This window comes from Sciurus vulgaris (genome assembly GCF_902686455.1).
Source record: "Sciurus vulgaris genome assembly, chromosome: 2".
NCBI lineage: Eukaryota > Metazoa > Chordata > Mammalia > Rodentia > Sciuridae > Sciurus > Sciurus vulgaris.
In genome coordinates, this window is record NC_136462.1 from 147,678,363 (window position 1) to 147,697,849 (window position 19,487).

Sequence of the window (19,487 nt, forward strand, 5' to 3'; positions counted from 1 at the left end):
ACCCAGAACCCTGCACATGCTAAGCAAATGCTCTACCACTGAGCTACATTCTGAGGTTTCAGGTGTTCATTTAACAAATATTTTTTAAACATTAACTGTTTCTGCCAAGTTGGGCGCTAAACGCTGGGATTACGCAAGAGTGGAAGGGCTACTGCTCCAGGGCACAGGTGGAGCATGTAACCCACCTGTTTTTCAGCTGCTTGCAATGCAAAGACCTTCGTGATCATCTCTTGCTGGTGTTCCCTCTTGTAGTGATTACTTCCACTACACAGCATGCCGCTCCAGACGCCGCGCGGGAAACACACCCAGGTCACAATGCGCATGCTCACTCTGCGGTCCGGAATGCGAGTTCCAAAAGGCTGCTTCTCTTTCCGACTGTGAGTGGGATCGTCCGGGAGGATCCCCCCATCCCTAAGCCTTACTGGTACGTTCCACCCTCGGGCTCCAGAAGGCGGAAATGAGCCGCGGGGGTGGGACCTGTTCTTGAGGGTGCCGGAAGTGTGGTGGCGTTTTTCGGAAGCGGGCTTTTTGGAAGCTTGTGTTGCCGGTGAGGTTGAGGCGACTTGTTGGAGCAGCTTCGCGCGCTGCGGGGCGTTGGGGCTCGTCGTCTGGGAGACAGCAGGTCTGTTAGGACAAGAAGGCTCCCCTTTGTACGTGGCGTTCTTGAAGGCTCTGTGGTTGGGAATTCCAGCGTGACCGCGGTGCAGACGATATCCCGCCTCGCGCCTGGGCTTTCGCAATATTTTCCTTCCAGCGTGTGCGGTGCTTGGAGCCCCTCCTAATTCTTCCTCTCTCCGGTCCAAGGTTCAGGCCCCCCAGAAATTTCTCTAGGCGCCATTTCTTGTTTGTAGCTTATGCCCAACTGGGCGGACACAGGCTACTGAGTAGAGCATCTGGGATGCACAGCGGAGGCTCAGGCTAATGAACCTTTTGGCATCGCTGGTCTTAAAATTTGCGTTTGTGTTCTCGAGCCTGCAGGGAAGACGGTGGTATTTCACGTCGGCAGAGCTTCACTGCCCTCAGATCTTTGCTTTTTGATGCTCTTTGGGGCTACACACTCTTGTTTTTAACCCCGATATTTGGGATTGAACCCAGGGGTGCTCTACCACTGAACTGGGCCCCACACCTTTTATTTTTTATTTCGAGATAGGAACTTGCTAAGTTGCCCAGCCCGGCCTCGAACTTGGGAGTCTCCGGTCTCAGCCTCCGGAGTTGCTGGGATTACAGGTGTGTGCCACCACACTCTGGCTGACCACTTATTTTTAGCCTTTCCACATTTTATTTTTTATACCATTTAATTGGAATTTAGCATTTCCAATACTGCTAATTTATTCGTTTATCAAAGACTACTTTATTATATGGTTATAGTAATATATATTGTGTATATAACGTATTACATATTTGATACACTATTAAATGGTAGTTTGGTTCTAGGCAGTGTGCTGAGTAGACGATGAAAACATGGGCAAGAATTAGATTACAGGTTCCTAAGATGGAAATTCCCAGGAATTCTCAAAATTCTTCACCAACTCATACTAGTTAGTAGTTCTTCATCTGTTGACTGCCCACTATGTGTGTTGTCTGTAAGGTGTGAAATATTCAGATCATGAGCGGAAATATCAAACTTGTTTACCTCTCGAAGTTTCATTCAGCTCTGACATTCTTTTCCCCTTACAGTTCCCTGACGTGAGTAAAAATGGATCAGAAAATTTTATGTCTAGCAACAGAAAAGACAGCAGACAAACTGCAGGAATTTCTTCAAACCTTGAAAGATGATGATGTGAGTACTGGGAAGCATGTTCTGCTAATTGCAAGTGTCATCAAATGCAGAAGACAGAATCTAATTCTGCTGCTTTGTCTCTATACCATTTACCTCAGGAGATAAGACTTTATTTGCTAACAAATTATAGGTGTTAAGAGATTGGGAGAGGGAGCTAAATGGACAAAGTAAGGACATTTGTGACCAAATTTAAACTTAAAATAGCATATGAATAGAATGCTTTTGCACCTGTGTTTGCATGTGTACAAATTAGTATACTTTTATGGTCCTTAGGTGGATCTTGTTTGAAAAATGTCCAGACTATATTATGGACTTTTACTTTTCCTGACAAAAATGAATTCATAAGCAGCAAAATAGATTTAAAGTATTAGTAAAAGAGAAAAACAATGCCTGAGACTACATGATTATAAAATGTGATAATAATTTCCTGTATGTTAGGCTGTTTACTCTTCCTAATCTTCCTTTTCTTCTCCATCTTAATCTTCCCTAATGTATTGCTCTTTTTTCCATAATAAGTGATCTTAACCTGTGCAGATCTCTGCCTGGAAAAGAATACCTCTTCAAGATGAACCTTAAACGTGCGCGCACGTGTGCGAGTGTACACGTACGTACGCATATACAGACACATAAAGATGTTATGTTTTTAAGGAATTGTTGTGTGTTGGTGTTGTAGTCATAGAAACTAGGTATATCTTATTATCTGATGTAATAACTGGGAATTTATGTAGAGATGCTTTCTGATTTTTTTTTTCTTTGAAGTTAACCATTGCTTTTGCAAAGTTTTTTGAGATAGCTCATTGCATGAGTTATATCATGAATCATTTTATAGACAAGGTTTGATTAAAACCAGTATTTAAATTATTTAGAATCTGTATTTTACCTGCCTCCAGAGGAAACTGTAACATGTATCCTTTAAAATAAGATAAGCAAACATAAGAACTATAACAAAATCTGTGATGTGGATAGATACTGTGAATTTATTTTCTTACTTATGATAAATGGATCCCTGTCTGTTTTTGTGAGGATGAAATGACATAACGTATGTAAAGCATATAAAATCTAATAGACAATAAACATCTAATAGACATTGAATAAATGCTCAAAAGTTTGTCCAGCACTTCCTGGTGTTAATAAGTCCCTTCACCAGCAGTTACTGCCCTCTGAATATGTCTCTTTTTTCCTTTTAAAGTTTTATACCTCAACTCAGAACATAGGGTTTCAGATGTATTTTGTCACTAAGGTAGAGTAGTACTGTTTAGTATTTCCCTTCAATTAAGGCAGAACCAACTTTTTTGGCAGTAATGTCATTCTGTTGCTTCATTGTTTAAGTTATTTTTGTATATATTGGTATTAGCCTAAATTTCTTTCATTTCTGAAATTCTATAGTTCGTTCTTAAAACCCATACAAAAAATGTTTTTATCTTTTGGCTATCATTTTTTTAGATTCATCTTATTTTATTCCACCACTATTTTTTGTATCCTGATTTTGTTGACTATTGTATCAGTTACATTTTTTGTTTTCTACAAATTTGTAATGCATTTCAGCAATGTATGCATTTAGTTCTCTTAATAAGATGTCACAGAAGATGAACTCAAAATAAAAATTTATAAAACTCAGAGGTTCCATGATAAGACCCTCAGATCTGGCAGTGGGAAAATTTGCATTCAAGAATCAAGAAAATAGAGCAATCTGAAAGTCAATTTAAATATTTAACACAGATATTTAATATATTCAAAGCTGTAAGTGAAGGAATGGAATCCATAAAGCAAGAAGGATGAATTTGGAAAACAACCAGAGAAAATTTCTTGAAGCAGAAACCTCAGTAGATGGTTTAATAGACTAAAGGCAGTTAAAGAAAAAAAAAAATCAGTGAAGTGGAATACAGATCTAAGCATATCTAAATCACAGATTGCAAAGAGATGGAAAATATGAAGAATATTTACAAGATATGGAGAGTACTTTGATAAAAAAGTGTTTCTTCTTAATTACATAGAACATTGATAGAAATTAGTTATGTACTAGAGCCCAAAGAAAACTTGGTAAACCCCATAAGAGACATATTATATACCATGCTTTGATGACAGTGCAGTAAAACTGGAAATGAAAAATGAAAAAAACTGCAAAGGCCTTTCTACCTTGACTAAAATGCATTCTAAAGAACTCAAGTGAAAAGAGATACAGAAACAAATTATAGGATTTCTGAAAAATAATGATAATAAAAACACTACAAATCAGAATCCTTGAGCTGAGTGAGGTGTTGCATGCCTGTAACCCCAACAACTCAGGAAACTGAGACAGGAGGATCATGAGTTCAAAGCCAGCCTCAGCAACTTAGGCCCTGAGTAACTTGGCAAGACCCTGTCTCAAAACATAAAAGTGGGATTGGGGCTGGAGCCCAGTGGCACAGTGCTTGTCTAGCATGCGTGATGCACTGGGTTCAATCCTTAGCACTGCATAAAAATAAATAAAGGTATGCTGTCTATTACTAATAAAAAAAATTTTTTTTAAATATTTAAAAGGTTGGGGTTATGGCTCAGTGGTAAAGCACCCCTGGGTTAAATTGCCATACCAAAAAAAAATCCTTGAAATACTGTTAAATATTATCTATATCAATAACATTAAAATGAAATTCTGAACTCAAAAAACTAGGAAAAAAAAGCAGAAAACTCTTTTCATTGTGCTGTGACCAAAATACCTGGTAAGAACAACTTGTTGAAAGAAAGGTTATTTTGGACTCGCAGTTTCAGAGGTTGTCTATGGACAGCTCACTCTATTGCCCTGGACCCAAGGTGGAACAGAACATCACTGGACAAGTGAGTGGTGGAGGAAAGCTACTTACCTGGGGGCAGTTAAGGAGCGAGTGAGAAACCAGGGACAAAATGTAATCCCCAAGGGCGTCCCCCAGTAATCTACTTCCAGCCATGTCCTCCTTGCTTAGTTACCAACCAGTAATCCATTCAAGTTCTTGATTCACCAAATGGGTTAACCACTAATTGTGTTATAGCTCTCAATCTAATTTCTGAAAATTCCTGCATTGTCACATGAAGTTTTGAGGGGGACGTCACATAAACCATAACAACTAAAAATAAAAGTGGAAATTGGTACTTAACAAAAATAGATCAGACTAATAAATCAAGAATCCCGGTTCTTTGAAAAACAAACCATTCACTAATTTAATCAAAACAATGGAATAAAGAAAACAAAATAAGAAATGATGAGACAAATTGTTTCTATTAATGCAGAAAAAAAAAATCTTAAAAAATGGGACTACTGTCTTTATGCACATAAGTTTGAGACCTTAGAGGAAATTGATAATTTCTTAGGCACATTACATCTTAATAAAATTGACCCAATTTGGGATGGAAAGTATTATCAGGCCAGTTTCCATAGAAAAAAAATATCAAGGGATGACTTCACACAAGGCCCAGGTATTTTCTCCTTTGGGGATCAAACCCAGGGCCTTGCGTGTGCTAGGCAGGTACTGTATCTCTGAATTATACTCCAGCCCAGGGTCCAAATAGTTCATAGGAGATGTCTAACAAACCTTTAGAGATCAGAATTTATGTAGTCTTAAAGCTACATAAATTGTTTCAGAGCTTAAATAATTAAGGAAGACTTCCAAAATCTTGGAGTTGGGTATAACTTTGATATCCTAAAACATGATAAATATAGTATAGAAAAAGGAAATTATGGGCTAATTTCACAAATAGGACACAAAAATCCTAAATATCAGGACAGATTTCAACATCACATTAAAATAACAATACACCATGATCTGGTGTGGGTGTCTGTTTTTGTTTTGGTACTAGGGATTGAACCTTGGGGCACTTTACCACTGAGCTACATCTCCATCCCTTTTTATTTTTTTATTTTGAGAAAGGGCCTAGGTTGCTGGGGCTTGCCTTGAACTTGGAATCCTCCTGCCTCAGTCACCTGAGTCATTGGGATTATAGATGTGCACCACTGTGCCCATCTCTGGAGGGTTTTAATAGCAAAAATACAGGTTGTCTCAATATTAGAAAGTATCTTATTATAAAGGCCTTGTGATTATTTTCATAGATCATAGAAAACCTTTGGCAAAACTCAGCAAGCAACCATTCCTAATAAAAACTTGAGAAAGTAGGAATGGGGTGACTTTTCAATAATATGGTAAAACATAACTAAATCGTAAAGTCAACACCTTTATGATAAACTGTAGAGGCATTTCTGTTAAGATCAGGAACAAAGCTGTGATGCTACTGTCTCGACTATGATTTAAAGTGGATCTGGTTGTTCTGATCTGTTGGGTAATAAATTAGCCTAGAGAAAGTAATTAGACTACAGAAAACAAAGAGGTAAAAGTGTTTTTGCAGATGACATGGTAGTGTATACCTGGGAACCTCTGGGGAATCTGATAAAAACATCTACAATCAATTCATCAAGGTAGCAGAATATAAAGGGACTATGTAAAAATCAACAGTATTCCTACACAGAGTGGTCAGAAGATACAGTGAAAGAAAAAGTCCCATTTATGATAGTAATACAAAAGATAAAATGGTAATAAACGTAAGAAATGTGAAGAAATATGAAGAAGGCTGTAAAACACACAAAAGATGTAAAAATAGACAACTGGAAGACATACTTTGTTCTTGATTAGGGAATCTCAACTTCATCAAGATGTTCAGCGTGACAGTGAGTGGGACTGGACTCTTTGCGGCCAGGGGGCGGGGTCTCTAGTTGTTAGTTGCCAGATGAATATCAAGCAAATTCGCCTGAAACATAGACACAAACTGAAGGCAGAGAAGACCTCCAAGTTCCTGACTGACCAGACCATAGCCTGTGAGACTAAGAGCAAGGAAGCCCAGAACATCCTGAAGAGCCACCCCAGGCTGAGGAAGAGATAATCAGGACTATCCAAGGAGGAAAAGACCTTGAAATAAAGATTGTCCTCTCTTATTTGTACCTAATAGTTTAGGCATTTATATAGATCAATCACTCTATAAAACAAGCCTTCATCTGCCATGAAGCTAAGAAAGAATAATTTTGTAATTAGCCAAAAAAAAAAAAGTTTGCCTGACCAGAAACAGCATCAACAAAGTCAAAAGATAAATGACAAACCAGGTGATAATTACAACAAATCACAGACAAAAGGTTAATATTCCTGATTTATAGTAATTATTTATTATAATTGAAGGGGAAAAGACTTAATCCTATAGAAAAAAGACAGTCATCACAGAAACGTAAAAATTGGCCTTTAACATAAGAAAATATGTTCAACTTCACTCAGAGAAATATAAAACAGATACTGTTTCTCTTCAGACTAGAGAAATTGAACCACTTGACAACATGCTGTTGGAGAGATGATGTTTGTAGAAATGAAATGTGGTGGTTTGACCTTGATTAGGATTTGGTAATATTTAAAAAGACTATGTAAGTAGTTCCACTCAACCCATTTATCCCATTTCCGGGATTACCCTAAAGATACACCTCTAGCAGTATACAGTTATGTTATTCATAATGTATTTTGAATCTGTAAAAGAGTATCAGGAAGTTATCTATTAATTGATAGTGATTTCCAGAAGGTATAATTAAGTGAATAAAACAAAGTGCAAAATGTATATCAAACTACCTTTTATTTAAAAACAAGATCTGTGTGTATTTATGGAAAAGAAACTTAGGAATAATACTGTAACTTATCTTGGACAGAGTGGTGGAGGAAAATGCAAATAAACCTTGAAACTCTTTTTAGTAGGATTGTTTTAGTATGGGTGAAATGATTTGGGAACCATTTTAGATGTAGCATATAGTTGGCAGATAAATATATATGTTGATATCTGGAGTTAGGGTTCTGTTAGTGGTAGAAGGAACATGCAAATATGGAAAGAAGGAAGGGAGGAAAGAACCCTAAGGGAATGAGTCGGAAATGAAGGTGTTGGTTAAGTGGGTGGCACATGCCTATAATCCTAGCTATTCAGGAGATTGCGGCATAAACATCACAAGTTCATGCTGACTTGGGCCAGTGAGACCCTGTTTCAAAATAAAATATTACAAGAGAGAGAAATAGAGGTATTGGTGTACATTTAGGATTTCTCAAATGTGTTTGTACACACTTGTGCTTGTGTATTTTTGTACATATGTGAATATACATCCATATATTTCTTAGCTCTCCACTGAAAGAACCAAAAAGCAAAGATGCCACAGTAGCAGTAAGCACATATATCACCTAATTCTTTGTTCTCTGATAACCATTCCCCACTGAAAGGAACCAGGCGCTTCAGAGAAATGGTTGATTTCATGTGTGCTCAGGATGGATACAAGATGATCTTGGAATATTTTACTAACCAGGAATTAAAAAGCACTCATGACAATGGGAACATATCACAATGACACAAGACCATTTTTTTAAATATATTTTTTTAGATGTTGACAGACCTTTATTTTATTCACTTATTTATATGTGGTGCTGAGAATTGAGCCCAGTGCCTCACACAGTACACTACCAGTGAGTCATGACCCCAACCCCTCAAGGCCATCTTGAAGGGACTCTCATTGGGCCAACCTGGGGTTATTTTACCATTAAGGTCAGTTGTGGACTACTGGAGAACATTTATGAGACTGTACTGATCATTTAAAAAGAGTGGAGAGAAGGGAGATCTCTTGCTTACGGTGCTAGAGTTGGAAAATCAACATTTTGCAATCATGATGATAAGGTTATCAAGTGAGAAGTATTAGATACTAAATCCAGGGTTTTTTTTTTGTTTGTTCGTTTGGTTTTTTAGTTGTAGGTGGACACAGTATCTTTATTTGTATGTGGTGCTGAGGATTGAACCCAGGGCCTCATGCGTGCTAGGTGAACACTCTTCCACTGAGCCACAACCCTGGCCTTAAATCCAGGGTTTTTAAAAAGTTGTTTTGATTACCAGGATTGAACCCCAGGGTCACTTAACCAAAGAGCCACATCCCCAGCCCTTTTTATTTTGAGAGAATGTCTCACTAAGTTACTTAGGTCCTCGCTAAGTTTCTGAGACTAGCTTAGAACTTACAATCCTCCCATCTCAGCCTCCTGAGCCCCTGGGATTACAGGCATGTACCATTGTGCCTGGCTTATTGGTGCATTCTAGCTGTACATAATGGTGGGGGTTCATTATTGTTACTTATTCATATGTACACACTGATTTTTGGGGAGGCGGGTGCCAGGGATTGAACGCAGGTACGTGACCACTGAACCACATCCCTAGCCCTATTTTATATTTTATTTAGAGGCAGGGTCTCACTGAGTTGCTTAGTGCATTGCTTTTGCTGAGGCTGACTTTGAACTTGCAATCCTCCTACCAGCTGAGCTGCTGGGGTTATAAGCATGTGCCACTGCACCCGGACGATGGTTTTTTGTTAATGTTTTCTTAATGTTTTAGAATTCCATATTATACTGTGGAATCTGTATCTGTATGGAATCCGATCTGTAGTCTGCAACAGTTTTTAGTTTTTCCTTATCACTGAAATCGGGGTTTTTTGCTTTTTTTAAATTTTTATTTTCATTATTTTTTATTTGTTGTTTTTAGTTGATACATGACAATGAAATGCATTTTGACAAACATACATTCTTGCAGTTGTACATGATGTGGAGTTACACGGGTTGTGTATTTATACAGGAACATAGGAAAGTAATGTCCAATTCATTCTACTGTCTTTCCTATTCCCATTCTCCCTTCCCTTCATTCTGTTGTCTAATCCAAAGTACTTCTAATCCCGTCCCCCCCCCCCCCACCTGTATCTTATTATGTGTTAGCATTCAGATATCAGAGAAAATTCCTCCTTTGGTTTTTTTGGGATTGACTTATTTCACTTAGCACAATAGTTTCCACTTCCATCCATTTACTGGCAAATGCCATAATTTCATTCTTCTTTAAGACTGAGTAATATTCCATTATGTATATATACCTCATATTTCTTATCCATTCAACTGTTGAGGGGCACCTCGGTTGGTTCCATAGCTTAGCTATTGTGAGTTGAGCTGCTGTAAACATTGATGTGGTTGTGTCATTATGGTATGCTGATTTAAGTCCTTTGGGTATATCCCAAGGAGTGGGATAACTGGGTCAAAAACTTTCCAAGTTTTCTGAGGAATCACTATACTGCTTTCCATAGTGGTTGCATCAGTTTGCAGTCCCACTAGTAATGTATGAGTGTACCTTTTTCCTATATCCTTGCCAACATTTATTGTTACTTGTATTTGCCATTCTAACTGGAGTGAGATGAAATCTCAGTGTAGTTTTAACTTCCTTTTCTGTAATTATTATAGATGTTGAACATTTTTTTGTATATTTGTTGACTGTTCATATTTTTTCTGTGAAGTGTCTGTTCAGTTCCTTTGCCCATTTATTGATTGGGTTATTTGTTTTTTGTGTTAAGTTTTTTGGATTTTTTTTATATATTCCAGATATTAATGGTTTATCTGAGGTGCAGGTGGCAATGATTTTCTCCCATTCTGTAGGCTCATGATTGTCATTCCTGGTGATACTGACTTTAATAACCTGGCAAAGGGTTTGTGCTGGGCTTTTCTGTCATACAGGGGAGAAATTAGACGAGTGGCCAGGTAATCACGTGGTTTTAAAGTGTGTCCTTAAATATTTCTTACTGGTTACAGAGGAAGGGGGCAAGTAATTATAAAGTTGGGAACTTGGGCAACACAATTATTAGAATTGATATCCCAAATGAGGGACAGATAGATACTGTGTGTGTTCTCCTGTGATCCTCTGAGAATACACTATCACCTGTGTCCTAGTTAAGAATATGTAAACTCGTGGGCTGGGGAATATAGCTCAGTTGGTAGAGTGCTTGCCTTGCAAGCACAAGGCCCTGGTTTCAATCCCCAGCACCGCCAAAAAAAAAAAAAAAAAAAAAAAAGAATACGTAAACTCATTCTAACCATGAGGAATTATCAGACTACACAAAATAAGGATTTATTTTTGTCATGCTGGAGATCAAACCCAGAACCTTGTACGTGCTATGCTAGCAAGTGCTCAACCATGAGCTATATCTCCAGCCCTTTTTTCTTTTTCAACTTATACTTCATTTGGACTGTGCTGTTAACTTGGTAGTTCCAGATTGTCAATTACAAGAAAAACTTTACAGGCTTCTAAAGTAACAAGGAAACTTAATCTTACTTAGTCTACTTATAATTTTTAAATGCAGTTACAAGCATTACTGAGCCAGGCGCATAGCACACACCTGTGATCCTAGCTACTGGGGAGGCTGAGGCAGGGGGATCACAGTTTGAGGCCATCCTGGGCATCTTAGCAAGAACCTGTCTAAAACTAAAAATGTCTAGGGATGTAGCTCAGTGGTAGAGCATTTGCCTAGGATGTGTGAGGTCCTGTGTTCATTCTCCAGTACCAGACACCATAACTGAATATAATTCAAGAGGAAGACTGAAGATATAGTAAATAGAGGGAGGAGGAAAGAAAATGGGGAACAGAGGGAAAAGAATTTAACATTTGTTGAGCACCTGTTGTACACTGAGCCCTGTACGAGGTCTTCTATCCATCATCTTAGTCCTTTGAACTGGGGAAATGATCTCATGTAACAGAATAAATAACCTGAGGTTATATGGCTAGTAGGTGGCACAGGCTAGTACGTGGCACAGCTAGGATTCACACTCAGATCTTCTAATTCTGGGTACACAGCTTTTTAAATTTTCCTCCTATGCCATACTGCTTTGTGTTAAAACTGAACTTTTCCAAAAAAATGTCAATTTCTCAACCTTGACAATGTTCACATTTTGGATTAGATAATAATTTTGTATGGTGGTCTGTTCTGTGGATTATGAGATGTTTAGTAGCATTCCTGGTCTCTGCTTACTAGATTCCAGTAGTACCGTGGAATCTGGGTGTTGTGACAACCAGAAATGTCTCCAGACATTGTGTAGTTTCTCCTAGAGGACAACAGTCATGTGTGAGAATCAGTGCTCAGTTGGAGGGTCCAGGCAAAAGCATTCAGATACTTTCTTATATTTTTAAGAAAGGAGAGATGAACTCTGGTTAGGAAGACCACATTCATGTAGGTACAGTAGAGATCAAATTCATTGTTTTATTAGTCTTGACTTTTGGGATACTCCTCTCTCTGGGTTGTCCTCCCTGGTTACTGACTTCACTTGCAGGTGCTTTTCTTTTTAATGACTGAATTGGTGTTTCTCTCATCTTTTTAGTTCTCTTCCTGGAAAATCTTATCTGTTTCCATGGAACTCTCCTGTGTGCTAGGAATAGAAATTTTGATGTATCTAGTTGTTTATTTGGCATCTCCACTTGAATATCTCAGAGTAGTGGTTTGGAGCCCATGAAAGACCTGCTGAATCAAACTGTCGGTAGAGCCCAGCAATCTGTTTCGGTAATCCTCAGGGTGATTTAGATCTCAAAATTTCACCATTTTCTTTGGCTGTTACCACCATCCATCAGTTTAGTTGCTTTAGCTGTAAATTTAGGAATTCTCTTTGGTTACACCCCTTCCCTACCAAATTGTGAGGAATTTCTATTCCTAGTTTTTGAATATATCTTGAATTTATCTACTTTTCTTCATCTCCTGTACTAGTGCACTAAGGCTGCTTTTAGAAAATACCAGAAACAGGGTGACTTATATAAATGTGGTTTATTTCAAGGTTCTGAAGACTATCAGTCCAAGATCAAGGTTTTGGCAGGGTTGATTCCTTCTGAGAGCTGTGAGAATGTCCTCCTTCTCCCAGCCTCTGCTGGTTTGATGACAATTTTTGGTGTTCCTTGACACCTGGTCTCTGTCTTTGTCCTCCCTTGACATTCTCCCTGGGTACATGTCTACATCCAAATTTCCCCTTTTTTAAAGGGTATCAGTCATATTGAATTAGGGCTCACCCCAATGACTTGAACTAATAACTACATCGGCAACAACCTGATTTCCATATATGATGACATTTTTAGGTACTTGGGGTTAGAATGTCAAAGTATAAAATTTGAGGGTGCAGTTCAACCTGTAACGTCTCTCCTGCTGTCACTTTGGTTTGAGTCCTTATTCTCTCACACTGGAACGCAGTAGCAGTCTCCTATTAGGTATCCCTATTTTGCTCATAAATATCCCACAAGCCATTCTCTAACACAAGGAGCAAAATTGACTTAATATCTGTTGTATCACTCCTTTTTTTTTTCTTTAGTAACTTCTTGTACTTAAAATCTAAGCTTCCTACTATGGCTTGCAAGAGTTTTCATAATGTAGTCCTTCCCCATTGCTCCAGACTCATCTGCTGGCACTCTTCTGTACTGGAGGCAGCCATCTTGGTCTTTTTTCAGGTCCTTGAAGAGACCAAGGTGTTTGGTCCTTCAAGGCCTTTGCAGTGATGATACCTTTTATCTCCCTCCACCTCCCCTTGTACAACTAGCTCTTTCTTATTCTCTTAAGTCTCTGCTTAGATGTCACCTACCTCAGAAAAAATTTGTTCTAACTGAAGTCACCTCCCTTTAAAAATTATTGTGTGTCTCATCCTTTTGTTTCCATTACATTTTTTTCTGTCATCATTTCTTCTCCTATTCTGTAACAAATTACCATGTGTACATCTTTTATTCATTCTTTTATTGGCTGTAGGAAGAATATACACCAGAAGTATTTGTTGATGAATTTAATCTCCAAGACATAGCACAGTACCTAGTTCTCATTGAATGCTAAATAAATGTTTGTAGAATGAATGGATGAATTAATGAATTTTAGTCTTGACAGCCCTGGATCCTATTAAACTCTACCTTGTTCTAAATAAAGAGACTGGGCATGGTGGCACACTTCTGTAATTCCAGCGACTTGGGAGACTGAAATAGGAAGATTGAAGATGGCAAGTTCAAGGCCAGCCTTAGCAATTTAGTGAGACCCTGTCTCAAAACAACAACAACAACAAAAACGGGGCTAGGGATGTGACTCAGTGGTTAACCTTGGGTTCAATCCCTGGTACCATAGATAGATAGATAGATAGATAGATAGATAGATAGATAGATAGATAGATAGATAGATAGATAGATGATAGATAGATGATAGATAGATGATAGATAGATGATAGATAGATGATAGATAGATGATAGATAGATAGATTAGATAGATAGATAGATATGATACTTGAAGTCTCTAAATGATTATACCAGACAGATGAGTGCTTTTTCATTTGGAGTGTTTATTTAGGTTGTTGGTAGAGGAGCTGTGACCAGTCTCGTAGCTTTTTTTTTCTTTGATTGCAGTTGACTAATCTCCTTCAGCATCAAGCAGTGAAAGGAAATGCTGCTGGAGCACTCCTGAGAGCCATCTTCAAAGGTAATGAATTAATAATTAATTTTACTTTTCTTTCACTGTATTCATTGGTGGATTTGTTCACTTTTGGCAACTGTTGCTACTTTTACCTTTTGAAGCTCTACTGGACCGTTTTCTTGTGTTTTACAGAATCAACTAAAGTAGCAGTCTCCTGTTTAGAATACTAAAATATTCTATTAAAGGAAGTTGGAGTGGCTACCTAAGATTCTATTGTTGATTTTTGGAGTTTATAAAGAATATACACTTCTCATAATATGTGTTTTGGTTTACTTGTGCTTTTGAAATTGTGGAGAAAAGAGCAGCAGTGTCTAGTACTTAATCTAGGCAGTGGAACTCTGGAGTTTAATGACATGGAATATCTTAGGTGCCTTATGTAGAGATTCTTAATTCCCAGTGAGTTATAGTTGCTTCTCTGTCTTGGAACAAGGGCTGATGTGATGTTGCAGATTGTGACTCAGTGTTTTTATAAATTGTGATTAGGATAAAATTCTTTTGGGGCAAAAATTAAAAGTGACTTTGGACTCATAACAAATGTGTTAACTTGGTTTATTTTTCTTCCCCCAGAAAATTGAATCTTTTTACTGCAAGGATACAAATGTCTGCCTCTCTTTAGTACTGAGGATTGAACCCAGGGCCCTATTTATTTATTTTGGTGCTGGCAATTGAACCCAGGGTGCTTAACCACTGAACCGCATCCCCAGCTCTTTATATATATATATATATATATATATATACGTATATATATACATATATACATATATATATTTATTTATTTATATTTTTATTTTTTTGCAGTGCTGGGGATTTGAACCCAGGGCCTTGTGCTTGTGAGGCGAACGCTCTGCCAACCGAGCTATATCCCCAGCCCCCTCTTTTTATATTTTATTTAGAGACAGGGTAAGTTGCTGAGGCTGGCTTTGAACTCACTATCCTCTTGCCTCAGCCTTCCAAGTCCCTTGGATTACAGATGTGAAACCACCTCTCCCAGCCCTTTTTATTTGGAGACAGGGTCTCACTAAATTGTCCAGGTTGGTCTCAAACTTGGGATTCTCCAGCTTCAGCTCCCTGAGTAGCTTTGATTATAGGGGTGCTCCACCATGCCTGGCTATTTTTTCCCCCTTAATGGTGTTCTTTAAAGTTCAAAGTTTTAAGTTTTGATGATGTCCATTTTGTTGTTTGTGCTTTTGGTGTTATATCTCATATATACCATTACCTAAACCAAGAACATGAAGCTTTGTGCCTGTGTTTTCTTTTGAGTTTTATAGCTTTAGCTCTTAACATTTAGATCTTTGATCCATTTCAAGTTTATTTTGTATATGATATGTGGTAGAGGTTCGGTTTCATTTTTTTCACCCCACTTAACACTTATCAGAAATCAGTTGCTTGGGCTGGGGTTGTAACTCAGTGGTAGAGCACTTGCATAGCATGTGAGACACTGGGTTCGATTCTCAGCACCACTTATAAAAATAAATAAAGCTCCATTAACAACTAAAATAAAAAATAAAAATTTTAAAAAAAATTATTTAAAAAAAATCAATCGCTTGAGCTGGGAGAGGTGGTGCATGCCTATAATCCCAGTGACTCAGAAGGCCTAGGCAGGAGGATTCAAAGTTCAGGCACAGCCTCAGCAATTAGCAAGGTCCTAAAAGCAACTTAGGAAGACCCATGTCTCAGAATAAAAAATAAAAAGGGCAGGATGTGACTCATTGGTAAAATGCCCCTGGGTTAAATTCCCAGTACCCCCTAAAAAAAAAAAAGAAAAAATGCCTGAACCAGGTGCATTACCACGCACCTGTAATCTTAGCTATTTGGGAGGCTGAAGAAGGAGAATTACAAGTTCAAAGCCAGTTTCAGCAACTTAACAAGACCCTGTCTCAAAATAAAAAGGTCCAGAGATGTAGCTAAGTGGTAGGGCACCCCTGGATTCATTTCCCCCTGCAAAAAAAATCAAAGTCTATTGCCTATAAATGTTGAAGGTTTATTTCTGTTATCTCAGTTCTGTTTCTTTGATGTGTATCTCTCTCCTTATGTCAGTGTCTCAGAATCTTGATTACATTGTTTTGTAGTAGGTTGTTCAATTAGGAACTGTGAATCTTTTGAGTTTGTGCTGCTTTCTCTAGATCGTCTTGGATATTATCAGTGCTTTATGTTTCCATATACATTTTAAAGTAAGCTAGTTAGTTTTGCAAAAAAGGAAACTGAGGTTGTTATAGATGTTGTATTGAATCTTTACATGAATTTGAGAAGCAAAGCTATCTTTTTACCAGAGAGTGAACCCAGAGGTTCTTTATCAGTGAGCCACATCCTCAGTTCTTTTTTTTTTTTTTTTTTTTTTTTTTTTTTTGAGGCAGAGTCTTACTAAGTTGCTGAGACTGGCCTCAAACTTGCCTCAGCCTCCCAAGTTGTGGGATTACTGGTGTACACCACCAGCAATGCTGTCTTAATTAATATCTTCAATTCCTTGAGCATGTGATGTCTTTCCATTATTGAGATGATAAGGATAGGGATGGGATGAAGTCATGTTAAAGTGCCACAAAGCTTGCTGTTTTTACTGAGATTCAACTTTTCCTTTGAATTGACACTGTCTGAATTGTTGGAAATCTTTGCTTAGTTTTCAGAGCTCTGGCAAGTTGATTTTGGTTATTTCTGTCAATGTTCTTTTATCTTGTATGGAGGAGAGAAATTTCCAGGGTCCTTGTTACTTTGCCTTTCCTGTAGCCATCACTTAGTGATGATGATTTTTATTTATTTATTTACTTATTTTTTTAATTTTTATTGTAAACAAATGGGATACATGTTGTTTCTGTTTGTACATGGAGTAACAGCATACCATTTGCATATTCATAAATTTACATAGAGTAATGATGTTTGATTCATTCCATTATTTTTTTCCTTCCCCCCACCCCTCCCACCTCTCTTTTCCCTCTATACAGTCCCTCCTTCCTCCATCTTGTCCCCCTTCCACCCCCCATTAAGTGTCATCATCCGCTTATCAGTGAGATCATTCCTCTTTTGGATTTTTGAGATTGGCTTATCTCACTTAACATGATATTCTCCAATTTCATCCATTTGCCTGCAAATGCCATAATTTTATCATTCTTTATGGCTGAGTAATATTCCATTGTATATATATACCACAGTTTCTTTATCCATTCATCAATTGAAGGGCATCTAGGTTGGTTCCATAGTCTGGCTATTGTGAATTGAGCCGCTGTGAACATTGATGTGGCTGTATCTCTGTAGTGTGCTGATTTTAAGTCCTTTGGGTATAGGCCGAGGAGTGGGATAGCTGGGTCAAATGGTAAGTCCGTTCCAAGTTTTCTAAGGAATCTCCACACTGCTTTCCAGAGTGGCTGCACTAATTTGCAGTCCTACCAGCAATGTATGAGTGTACCTTTTTCCCCACATCCTCACCAACACCTTTTGTTGCTTGTGTTCTTGATAATCGCCATTCTAATTGGAGTGAGATGGAATCTTAGTGTAGTTTTGATTTGCATTTCTCTTGTTACTAAAGATGGTGAACATTTTTTCATATATCTGTTGATTGCTTGTACATCTTCTGTGAAGTGTCTGTTCATTTCCTTAGCCCATTTGTTGATTGGGTTATTTGTATTCTTGGTGTAGAGTTTTTTGAGTTCTTTATATATTCTGGAAATGAGTGCTCTATCTGAAGTATGATTGGCAAAGATATTCTCCCACTCTGTAGGCTCTCTCTTCGCATTGCTGATAGTTTCCTTTGCTGAGAGAAAGCTATTTAGTTTGAATCTATCCCAGTTATTGATTCTTGCTTTTATTTCTTGTGCTATGGGAGTCCTGTTAAGGAAGTCTGATCCTAAGCCAACAAGGTGAAGATCTGGACCTACTTTTTCTTCTATAAGATGCAGGGTCTCTGGTCTGATTTCAAGGTCCTTGATCCATTGTGAGTTGAGTTTTGTGCAGGGTGAGAGATAGGGGTTTAGTTTCATTCTGTTGCATATGGATTTCCAGTTTTCCCAGCACCATTTGTTGAAGAGGCTATCTTTTCTCCATTGCATATTTTTGGCACGTTTGTCTTGTATTAGAAAATTGTATTTATTTGTGTTTGTGTCTGTGTCCTCTATTCTGTACCATTGATCTACCTGTCTATTTTGGTGCCAATACCATGCCGTTTTTGTTACTATTGCTTTGTAGTATAGTTGAAGTTCTGGTATTGCGATACCCCCTGTTTCATTCTTCCTGCTAAAGATTGCTTTAGCTATTCTGGGTTTCTTATTCTTCCAGATGGATTTCATGATTGCTTGCTCTATTTCTGTGAGGTACATCATTGGGATTTTAATTGGAATTGCATTGAATCTGTATAGCACTTTTGGTAGTGTGGCCATTTTGACTATTAATTCTGCCTATCCAAGAACATGGGAGATCTTTCCATCTTCTAAGGTCTTCCTTAATTTCTTTCTTCAGTGTTTTGTAGTTTTCATTGTAGAGATCTATTACCTCTTTGGTTAGATTGATACCCAAGTATTTTATTTTTTTTGAGGCTATTGCAAATGGAGTTGTTTTCCTCATTTTCCTTTCAGCTGTTTCATCGCTTGCGTGTAAAAATGCTGTAGATTTATGCGTGTTGATTTTATAGCCTGCTATTTTGGTGAATTCATTGATGAGGTCTAGAAGTTTTCTGGAGGAGGTTTTTGGATCCTCTAAATATAGAATCATGTCATCCGCAAATAGTGACAGCTTAAGTTCCTCTTTTCCTATTCGTATCCCTTTAATTTCTTTAGTCTGCCTAATTGCTCTGGCTAGAGTTTCGAGGACAATGTTGAATAGAAGTGGTGAAAGAGGACATCCCTGTCTTGTTCCTGTTTTTAAAGGGAATGGTTTCAGTTTTTCTCCATTAAGAATGATGTTATCCATGGGCTTAGCATAAATAGCCTTTACAATGTTCAGGTATGTTCCTACTATCCCTATTTTTTCTAGTGTTTTCAGCATGAAGGGGTGTTGTATATTGTCAAATGCTTTTTCTGCGTCAATTGAAATAACCATATGATTCTTATCCTTAAGTCTATTGACATGATGGATTACGTTTATTGATTTACGGATGTTAAACCATCCTTGCATTCCAGGGATGAACCCCACTTGATCATGGTGCACAATTTTCTTAATATGTTTTTGGATACGGTTTGCCAATATTTTGTTAAGGATCTTAGCATCTATATTCATCAAGGATATTGGCCTAAAATTTTCTTTCCTTGATGTGTCTTTTCCGGGTTTGGGTATGAGGATGATATTAGCTTCATAGAATGAGTTCGGTAGGGTTCCCTCCTTTTCTATTTCCTGGAATACTTTGAGAAGTATTGGAATGAGTTCTTCTTTGAAGGTTTTGTAGAACTCGGCTGAGAATCCGTCTGGTCCTGGGCTTTTCTTGGATGGTAGGTTTTT

At 37.8% G+C, this 19,487-nt stretch overlaps 1 protein-coding gene across 4 annotated transcripts in view; it reads left to right on the top strand.

The window, feature by feature from the left end:
• Window positions 1-4: 4 nt before the first annotated feature.
• The window catches only part of FANCI (FA complementation group I), a 75,479-nt gene continuing 55,996 nt past the window's right edge, over window positions 5-19,487 (top strand). For 2 of the 4 annotated variants that reach the window (XM_079127503.1, XM_079127506.1), the window contains exons 1-3: window positions 484-622; window positions 1,678-1,780; window positions 14,003-14,075. In XM_079127503.1, the coding sequence (XP_078983629.1) occupies window positions 1,697-1,780; window positions 14,003-14,075 (157 nt within the window). In that variant the 5' untranslated portion in view covers window positions 484-622; window positions 1,678-1,696. Of the gene's footprint in view, window positions 425-483; window positions 623-656; window positions 1,228-1,677; window positions 1,781-14,002; window positions 14,076-19,487 lie in introns of those variants that run through there. The other 2 variants (XM_079127505.1, XM_079127504.1) reach the window with 2 other exon arrangements.